The sequence below is a fragment of the Mastomys coucha genome, unplaced genomic scaffold, assembly GCF_008632895.1.
Source record: "Mastomys coucha isolate ucsf_1 unplaced genomic scaffold, UCSF_Mcou_1 pScaffold21, whole genome shotgun sequence".
Taxonomy (NCBI): domain Eukaryota; kingdom Metazoa; phylum Chordata; class Mammalia; order Rodentia; family Muridae; genus Mastomys; species Mastomys coucha.
Window position 1 is genome coordinate 176,001,252 of NW_022196904.1, and position 10,529 is coordinate 176,011,780.

The window sequence follows — 10,529 nt, forward strand, 5'->3', positions numbered from 1 at the left end:
TTTATAACTTGTCCAAAATTCTAGTGAAGTCATATGGTGAGAGTCTGCTGATCTGTGTGTGTGTGTGTGTGTGTGTGTGTGTGTGTGTGTGTGTTGGGGGGGATGTTGGAATGTGTGAGCTTTCAGGGGGCGTGGTTTTACATTCCATTAATTAGATGCACAATGAATTGTGCAATGGGGCGGTGGCAAGCTGGTGCAGTTATGTGTGTGCATGGCTGCAAATGGCCGAGTCCCATCACTGCCTGTCCTAGCATCCTTCTGCTTTGGATGATGCTATTGCTGGAAAGTACCGATTGTTTCTTTAGTTAGTGTCCTCCTAGAAGTCCCTGCGAGCTCAGGTTATGCTTGGAGCACATATGGGGACTGAGTTATACAGACCATCAGTACCCTTAAGGGGCCCTGAACTGAGACAAAAGAAAGGCCTGCCCGAGCCAAAGCCCCCACACAGCCGTGGCTCAACTGTGCACACTGGCTTTGAATCCTAGAGCTACTCAGCTGGCTGACTTCAGGGAAGTCATTTTATTACCCCATCTTCCCTGTCAAATGGAATAATAACAACCCTTACTTCTTATGGAGAGGTTTCTAGGACATTATGTGTCTAGAGTGGAGGTTCTCAACCTGTGGGTCATGACCTCTTAAGGGGTGTCAAACAACCCTTTTACAGGGGTCACCTAAGACCTTTGCAAAACAGATGTTTTTGTTTTTTTGTTTTTTTTGTTTTTGTTTTTGTTTTTTTACATTCATTATAATTCCTAACAGTACCAAAGTTAGTTATGGAGTAGCAACAAAAATAATTTTATGGTTGGGGGGTCACCACCACATGAAGAACATAAAGGGTTGCAACATTGGGATGACTGAGAACCACTGGCCTAGACTGTTAAGCCAGTTCCATCCTGGAAGATGGATCACTGTATATCTATGTTAAAAAAAAAAAAAAGTCTTCTTGGCAGGTGACGATTTCACAAGGAAGTTAACTTGTGAAAGAATGAAGTCTATTTGGGCCTAGATACCCTAACTGCAGTGGGGCACCTTGTAACTCTGGAATGAGCACATCTGGAAGGTGTGGTAGGTGGCCTCACCTGTACAGTTGAGACACCCGTTGCCCGCCTGTTCACTTGTTGCTCTGTGGTTATCCAGCGGGCCACTTGTCACTGTTTTTAAAGCGTCAACCAGAGTTTTCTATGCATGAAACTATAAAAGTCCCCTCCTTTTTCGAATATAAGGCCCTGACTCCCCCGGTCTCTCTGTGCACGTTTCTACTCCTACATGCAAGCTGGTTTATTTGCCTTGGAGAATATATGCCTGTTATCTGAACTATATATTCTCTTTCTATGGTTTACGCAAGTGTATGGGTGTATAATATTGCTCTGAGATCTTTGGGAGTAAGGGGGTGTGGAATGTCAAATGCTGAGAAAGCATGCAGTTTTCCAGGGAATGTACGTGTTTGGATGGAGTACTGTATGACTATGTACACGCTGGCAACAGTAACCAGGGAGAGACCTAAGCCAGACCTAGACATGTTGAGTGTCCATGCTCCTAAGCATGGGCCTGCATATAGGTTAGCCCCAAGATCCCACTGGTATCAGCCTACACCTGTTGGCAAGTCAGTAGTCTGTCCTAAGCCCACTCCTTGGAGGGAGTGGCTGGGCCCCAAGACTAGAGAGACTGAGGCAGAATTACTTCACATTCAGGCTGTGCGTGATTTGTCACTCGGAACTTTTTGTATCTCTTTAAAGAGGGGCCTGGTCTCCCAGTTTGGGGGTCTGGCCCCCGATCTACCTGCTTGTCCTTCGGGATGTCTCAGTGTCTGTCTGTCTCTTATTTACTCCAGTCGAGGTATACACTGATCCTGCCCACATTAGAGGAGGTGGAGGTTTACATCTGGTCTGGACTTTAAGAGGTATGAGGGCTAGAGGGAGCACGGTGTGGGGGTCAAGGGGAACAGCTTGGGGGTGGGTTGGCCAGAGAACATCAGAGAATGGGTCTGAGGGTAGACAGCCAATTGGAGGTAAAGGCGCAGGCTTTCAACGGGAGCCCTAGAAGCTCACAGTCTCTGCGCCTGGATCACTTCCGCCATGGGCCACCGCAGAGGTTTGGGGCTGAGGCCCGGTGGCCCGGAGGGTCAGCCGCTCAGTGGATGGGGGCAGTTTTTCTAGCCCTTGGAAAAACAAAGAGTAGATCGGGTAGTAAAACAAAAGCAAAGGAGACCTGGAAGCACCTGACAGCCCTAATTCATCACGGCCCAAGTTTTTTCCTGTGTTCCCATTATATTTGTTTGTAAAAGTGGAAATCAATTTTGAAGGTAATTTTCTGGAAAGAATGGAAGGGAGGTGGGAGGGCCGGATAAGGCAGAGATGGTAAAAGGAAAAATTTAGGCCAGGCACAGCCCAGGGGCAGCTCTTGGCAAGGTGAAAGAAAATTGCATATTCAATCTCCATCCATGAATCTCCCTCACTGCTACCCGCCTCCTGCTTGAAAACAATGAAGGCTTTTTCCCAGTGCTGGGCAGGGCCTCCGTATCAGCCTCACTTTAACTTCAGGGTCATTAATTCCCTGATTATTGAAGGAGAAGAGAGGGTTGCAGCATCGTCAATTCCAAAGGCACCCCCCATGTGATCAGACACTGGCTGGGGTGGGTGGGGGCTGCGGGGTGAGGTGAGGTGCTTCGGAAGGGGGCGGGGAGAAAGGAAATGGGGGAGCCACCTGGACTGGGGGGCAGGAAGCTGGGAGGGTAGAAGAGGCAGTCATTACTGCATACCTCTGTTGTGTTGTTATTGCAAATTAAAAGTAGCATGTTCCACTCCACAGCTATCTTTGGGGAGGGAGGGGCGCTGAGGGAGGTGGGGGATCTTATCATTGCTTCTTCAGCAGACCAGCGGTGGTGTCACCGTGTGAGGTGACATTTGAATTTACAATTCCGCTGAGAAAAGCCATTAATTCACAAATTAACATTTCTCCCTCTCCCTCTCTCTTTAACACTCTCTCCCTCTCTCACATGGATGTGCAAGCAATTGAAAAGACAAAGGAAATAGCCTTAAGGAAGAGACTTTACGGCTAGTCTGTCTGTGCTGAGATTGCTCCCCCTGCTTCCAGATAGATAAACCAATTACCTGAGCAGTTCGGCTCCTGGCCGCCCATGATCGCCTCCTTTTGTAGGCTGCCTCCATGGCTGGCTTACACTCGTGTAGCTCATTAATGGAAACCAGGCGTGCCCTGGTCACCGAGCTCTTCCCAGCTGTCCTTTGGAGGAACCGTGGGAAGAGAACCGGTGGCAGAGGAGCCGGGCAAGGGGCATTCTGGGGAAGCCGAGGAGACGCTGTCCTGACCCTGGAGCTTTGGGTACAGCTTGTTATGGCAGCAGGTCAGGGGTGAGTGTGGAAAGGCAGGCGTGCTCTGACCTGGAAGGAGGTGTGGGCTGGCATTAAGAGCCAGACTGTAAACTGAGTCTGACTCGAAGGGGCCTTCGGTCTCCGTGCAAGGGGTTGGTGGACCCAGGCAGGGATCTGAGCTCGTCCCTCCCGCCTGGGAAGGCCACAGGGAAGTTTTGCTGACTCCATGCTAGTTCAGTGGGACAGGATACAGCCTGAAGGAGCTGGGAGAGATACTAGGGAGGGTCAGAAGACACAATAAGGTTGCACATGTTGGGCCAACTCAGTGAGATTGCACTGATTCCTTGGCATAAGACTAGAGCCTGGGTACAACTGTGCCCACCTGGTACCTGCCTTACACACATACACACGTGCACACACACACATACATACACATATACACACGTGCACATACACACATACACACGTGCACACACACACACACACACATACACATATACACACACGTGCACATACACACATGCACACACACGTGCACACACACACACTCACACACACATGGGGAAGGAGTAAAAATGAGATTGAGCTAGAGAGAGAGGAAGAGGCTGTCTGATTCATTTCTTAGAGAATACAGTAGTCCTCTCTTACCCATAGAGAAGTCACATCAAGACCCCTGGTGGGCACTTGAAATCACAGAGAGCTCTATATGCCCAATTTTTTATCTATACATGCTTTTTCTCCATGCATATAGACAAAAGTTTAACGTATAGATTAGACACAGTAAGAAATGAATGACAACAATACTAAAATAGAACAATCATCGTGATAGATTGGGACTCTGAGAGTTAATCTGATAACCGAGGCAGTTACTGAGTGACCAACGGGCACGTCACGGATAAACTGAACACAGGAATGATTCACACACAGGGTGGGACCGAGCAGGCAGCTCAGGATTTTATCTCATTACTCAGAAAGATACACAATGGAAAACCTGTGAATTGTTTATTTCTGGAATTTTCCACTTAACATTTTTAGATTGAAGATAACTGAAGCCAGAGAAATCAAACCCTGGAATAAGGAGAAACTGAGGTTGTGTGTGTGGATTATGCTAGGGTTTCATGGCTTCATATGTGGTGTGTACTACCTGTGACATGTCGCAGACTCTGATTCAGTGCAACAGGTCCCTGGGAAATCCAGAAAACGAAGCTGAATCATGGAGACCCCTGTCTAGATGAATCCTGGGGTTTGACTGCATTAATAACACTCAGTTTACATTCATCTCTAGCAAGGACTCAAAACCTGGCTACTATCCAGTTCAAGAAAGAGTTCAGTTCAAAAGTCATTAAGCCTCCAGAGAGAGAAACTCACTTATGAACATTCACTCTTGGCTCTGATCTTTACCTTTCTGGTAGACAAGGAAAGGCGACTGGCCATACCTACAGCAGGCTCTTTTCTCAGATCACATATTTTAGCCGAACTCTCTGGATAACAGTGGCCACGAGCCTGTGACTCTTCAGAAGCAAAGGCAGGTTGTGTCGATGTTTTGATAAGCTTATGCCTGTGGGCTCCGTGCAGAAGTGACATATTTGTCTGTGGGGAGGTACCAAGTTTAGCCATGGCTGTGCGGGACTGGCGGGTGCAGATTTGTAGATTTAAACGCTAGAGACAAAAGCCAAATTGTTAGGTTTGTTCTCCAGCTAGTTCACGCTGTTGTGGCTCAAGATGGGGCTGCTTAAAGTAGTCTGAGGTTTACCACAACAGATGCACTTTCTATCCATTGACAGAAAGTTGGAACAGAAGTGAGCTACCCCAGGAGAAAAGGCACTGGTGTGCTGCACAGGGCGCTGTTGGGTATCTATTCCTGAACATGTGTAGGTCACACATTCTCTGCTAAGGCCAATGGGCTCTCCTTGCCTTCCCTGTGTTTTGGCCCTTACAGGAGAACCCGTCATATCAGAATGGCTTCCATTCCTCATCTTCCCCTGGGCAACTGCCCTCCAGCCCTGTACGTTGATGTGGTTTTCCCTCCCTACTCCCAGCAAGGGCATCAAGCAAGAAATCCATTGCCTCAGCTCTGCTGTATTTCCCCATCCCCACCCCTCAGACAGACTCTGAACATAGGGAGTAGCCAGGCTCAGGGCTTTCTCTGGGCCCTGCTGCTTGTGGGCTCACCTTCCTGGGTGCCCCAGTTTTCTGGAGACCATTGGACAATGGAGAGAGACAGGCATGTTGAGAGACCCAGGATGCCGGCAGCCTCCTAGACTATTGAGTCTAGGGAGCAACCCTTCCCCAACCTGGCTTCCTCTGAACCCTGGTCGTTTTGGAGTTGTGCAGGACCCTTATTTTCTGGCCCATGGGGGTGGAAAGGCCAGACAGGCTGGGAGAGGGTGGGGCCTAGCGCAGGAGCTAGGAGTCAGTCATAAGCCTCAGAGCCTAGTTACAGCAGAGCCAGTAATTCAAACCATCCTGACCCTTCAGTGAACCCAAACCTGCTGACCTTGACAAGAGGCCTCTCGAAGCGCAACCTCTGCAGGCCAGCCTTCTTTCCCTCCCTTCCTAGCAGCCCTGTGGCCGGGCTTCCAGGTGGCTCCTCATTTGGCCATCTTTATGAAATGTCAGCATACCCTCCCTCCCCGAAGCAGGCCAGCTTCAAAGGACCCTTTGTGCTCATCCCCACTGAAGATAGGGCGTGGACATTCCCTGGACCTTGTGGAGGACCCCTGGCTGTGGCCTTCTCCCATGACCGAATGAGCAGAATTGGCACCCCTTCCCTTCCGCTCAGTCTATGTGTATGTGTGTATATGCATGCGTACATGAGTGTATGTGTGTTTGTATGTATGTGTGTATGTGTATGCATCCATGCATGCATGTGTTAGGGTGCATAGAGGGGCAGAGAAGATGATGGAGTCAGAGAGGATGGGGGAGGAAGGAGAAGCCAGAGGAAAGAAACCCCAGGAACTTGCATTAAAGTAAATGCAGTTTATGAAGTTTGCACTTTACTTCTCAGGAGAGCTGGATTCCATCCAATAGCCTCTCCAAGCCTGCCAAGCAGGTCCAAAAGACGAAAGTGTGGGCAGGAGAATGAGTGAGCCAGCTACAGAGGGAGAAATGCTCACACACATGCACATGCACACACACACATACACATATGTGAGCACACACACAGAGGAACATATACATGAGTACACACAGGAGTGTGCACACACATGTGAGAACATGTACACACAACCACACATACATGAACACATGCATAAGCACACACTGGAGCACACACAGAAGTGCAGACACTCATGAACATACACATAACACACACGCATGCGCATACACACACACACACACACACACACACACACACACACACACACACACGACTGTAGGCTGAGAAAGCCCAGGAAGCTGGGACAGAGGGATGCAGAAGGTGTACTTGGGAAGAGTGGCTCCGGGAGTCCTCTTTCCTTCTCTCTCCATCCCACCTGCCATCTCCATTCCCGAAACCCCTGCCCCGGGGCCGTGTGGCCAGCACAGGCACTTGGCTGTGTGGATACTGGGAGGCATGGCTGTGTTGTAAACTGAACCAGACATTATGGACCACCTGGAGCAGCCAGCTTGCAGGAGCCAGTATGGCATACTGTGGGTGGTCTTGGACAATGGGAATGAGGACTTGGCCACAAAAGGGACCAGAATGTGGTACCGCTAGGTTCCTTGAAATTTACCTCTTCTGATGTTGGCTAATGTCCACGTGGGCTCCCTGAGGACTGAGGACAGCCAGTGTACTCTCTTAGGGAAGGTGGTTTGAGAGCTTTATCTTTTCTCTGAGTATTCAAAGGAAACAAGTAACTAACAAGGAGGAGGCCATGAGAGCTCTCAGAGGGTCGTAAGAGACCTGTCTGTGCACAGCACAGGGCTCATGCTCATGGGCACTAGGAACAAGTGAGAAACCAGCTTTGGTTTTCCTATAATAATAGTTTTTGTTTTTATTAGCAAATATCAGTTACAGATAATAATGGGCTTCGTTATGGTATCTCATACATCTATGTTTTAATTATATTCACCCTATAATGTTTTCTTATCCTTCTTACTTCTATGAATCCACTCTTCCCAACCAGTCCCTTTTCTACAGTAATGGTGAGGTTTTTTTTGTGGGGTGTGTGTGTGTGTGTGTGTGTGTGTGTGTGTGTGTGTGTGTCCCCTACTGAGTTTAAGCAAGACCCTTAACTTTTGAGAACAAGGACTATGGGGAGAGAATGGCTGAGAAGAATGCCTTCACTCAGACTTACAGATGAGACATCAGTTCACACGCGTGCGCGCCTGCACACACACACACAAACTCTTGCGTGCACATGCATGCACACATGTGTATACACACATGCATGCACACACATGTACATACATGCATACACACATACATGCACACACATGTATACACACATGCATACATACACAGGTACACACACACACACACACACACATCCTGAGTTTGTGTTCAAGTTCTGCCAGAAGCTGGGACAGAGGAGAATGACAGACAGGGTTCCCAAAGACACAGAAGGAAGGAAAGAGGGAAGGGAGGAGAGAGGGGGAAGGTGGGCTGATTGTGGAGGATACCAGAGCATCCAGGATGCGCCAGGCACAGAATGAGGCAGAAACTGTCTGGGGATGGCCTTGGCCCTTGCTGTCCGCTGCTCTTTCCTCTGCCCTCCCCCCTCAGCCCTCCCCTCTTTCCTCCACACATCTTTATTGGTTCTGGTAATAGCCTTGATTTGCATGTCAGGCAAAGCCTTGCTACACACACAAAAAGAAAACCCCAACCGTGGCGGTGTGGCAGTGTCAGCTCTCGCTGTTGTTCGACAGTGTAAAATTAAATTAATAAAGCCCCCAACACAGGAAAACATAACAGGAAATTAATGGCCTTTACTGTCGCTCTGATGCAGTCATTTGCAACCCTGCTTTCCGCACCAAAGACTTCATAAATGCAAGCAGTTTCTCTAAACAAGCATACTTAGGGCGGCCTGCTATGTAATTTTTCGCCTTGCTTGTGTCCTTAGAGCTAACAAAGCCCCCTTCCCTCTTAGCTTCAGAGAGCTTTCTAACTGGTTGTGGCCCAACTGCAGCCCACTGATGGTTGCTCCAGACAGAAGGCCCCAGCCCCTTCTGGAGGGGTAGAAGAATTGCTGGGGTTCCAGCAGAGGAATTGCTCACTCCATGAGCCCCTCTTGCCCACTGGCTCTGAGGGTCAGCCAACAAGATTGCACACCCCAGGCTCCTTCCTCCTGTGGATCTGTCTGCCCCCTCATTAACTTGTGTGCGCCCACCATTCCTTCTGTCTCCGGCTTCCATCTTTCTCTTCTCCATCTCTATTCACTGAGAATCTCCAACTTCTTCATGCAGGTGGCAAACTTTGGGCCTGGCTCTACCATAGCAGTGGGTAATCTGTGGGCTTTCCTGGGGTGTAAAAGAGACCCAGCTGACAGCTCACAATGGGCAAAGAAGCTGTGCTGATAAAGTGTTCTGGGGCTCTAGGCGTCCTCTGGGTTTTTTCCTTTCTTTCTCTCTTTCTTTCTTTCTTTCTTTCTTCCTCCCTTTCTTTCTTTCTTTTTCCCTTTCTTTCTTTCTTTCTTTTTTTTTTTTCCGAGACAGGGTTTCTCTGTGTAGCTCTGGCTGTCCTGGAACTCACTCTGTAGACCAGGCTGGCCTCGAACTCAGAAATCCACCTGCCTCTGCCTCTGCCTCCCAGGTGCTGGGATCAAAGGCGTGCGCTACCACTGCCTGGCTGCTTCCTCTGTTCTTAAAGGTTGGATGGTAACCATGAGGATCCTAAAGGATCGTTTATGTGTTCTCAGGAAGCTTTCAGACCCGAGAGTCTATGAGCTGCTGCGGTAGGAAGGTAGAGGGTTGAAGATGCAGGTTTCTTCTCTGAACTTTGTGCCAGTGTGGGCCCTGGTGCCCACCAGGCTGGGAAGAGGATATGTTAGGAAGGCGGGGCTTCACAGGGCACACAGGTGGCTGCTCATTAAGAACTGAGACTCGTGGTTATGCATTCAAGTGGGGTGCAGGGAGATGAGAAAAAGGGTGAGCAGGCAGTGGGGCTTGCCCAGGAAACTGTTTCCAGGGTCATCTCCCATGTGGATGGAGGCTGAGACTGGTAGACCAATGAGGCAGAATCCCAGATTCCTGAGTGGTCATTGGTCTTGCCTACCTTTACCGTAGAGCCCGCCCTCCCTGCAACTGCTCGCTGGGCCACAGCCCATGCATGGACATGGGTGTAGCTGAATCCTGTCCCTGTACAGCTATGCTTTTCTCTGCTTTGAGGACAGGCATAGGTCAGAGAGTCCACCCCATGCCTTACTGGTAGGACGTTTAGATATTTTCCTTATCTCTCACAATCTTAGTTTACTCTTTGCTAGAATAGTTAGAGTTCACGACATTTACCAGTAGAGTAGTGGATGGTGATAAAAAGACCTTCATTTGATACCTTTTTTTCCCCTTCTTCCCTCCCTCCCTCCTTCCCTCCCTCTTTTCCTCAATCATTCTACCCTATTTACTGAGCTCTCAGCAAACTCTAGGCTGAACCCTGGGTGGATTTCAGCTTTCCTCACAATTAAATTCCTACCCTTGAGGGAGTCCCCTCACCATCCTGGCCACCTATCTCTGAATTCATGAACACTGAGTCCCAGAGACAGTCCAGCCAAGGCCGAGTACTTAATGTGCAACCACTGGCCCTTGCCCGCCTGGAGACTCCACACCCATAACGTCGCTTAAAATTACATTCGATTTTTTAGCAGGCGTGTCAGACTCAAGCTCATATTAAGCTCATGGTCAACGAAAACCTCAAGATCTTTTTTACATCAATTGCCACCCAGCCAGGTCCACCCATTCTGTACTCTCGTAATTGATTTTTTTTTAAAACCTAAACATAGGGCGTTCCATTTATCCCTGTTGCTCTTCCATCTCGTTGGTTCAGGTTCTTAACTCCACCTGGTGAAAGTCATAAGGGTGTCTTCTCTGACATCACCGAAGTAGTTTTACAGACTGTTTTTCTCCTCCTCCTCCTCCTCCTCCTCCTCTTCTTCCTCCTCTTCCTCTCTCTCCTTCTCCTCCTCCTCCTCTCTCTCCTTCTCCTCCTCCTCTCCCTCCTCCTCCTCCTCTCCCTCCTCCTCCTCTTCTCCCTCCTCCTCCTCTCCCTCCTCCTCCTCCTCTCCCTCC

At 49.1% G+C, this 10,529-nt stretch overlaps 1 protein-coding gene across 9 annotated transcripts in view; it reads left to right on the forward strand.

Moving 5' to 3' along the window:
• The window catches only part of Pax2 (paired box 2), a 92,177-nt gene that overhangs the window by 47,914 nt on the left and 33,734 nt on the right, over positions 1–10,529 (forward strand). For 5 of the 9 annotated variants that reach the window (XM_031390435.1, XM_031390436.1, XM_031390437.1 and 2 more), the window contains exon 7: positions 1,832–1,900. The exons of the other annotated variants lie outside the window; for them this stretch is intronic. In XM_031390435.1, the coding sequence (XP_031246295.1) occupies positions 1,832–1,900 (69 nt within the window). The remainder of the gene's footprint in view (positions 1–1,831; positions 1,901–10,529) is intronic. 9 annotated transcript variants of the gene reach the window in all.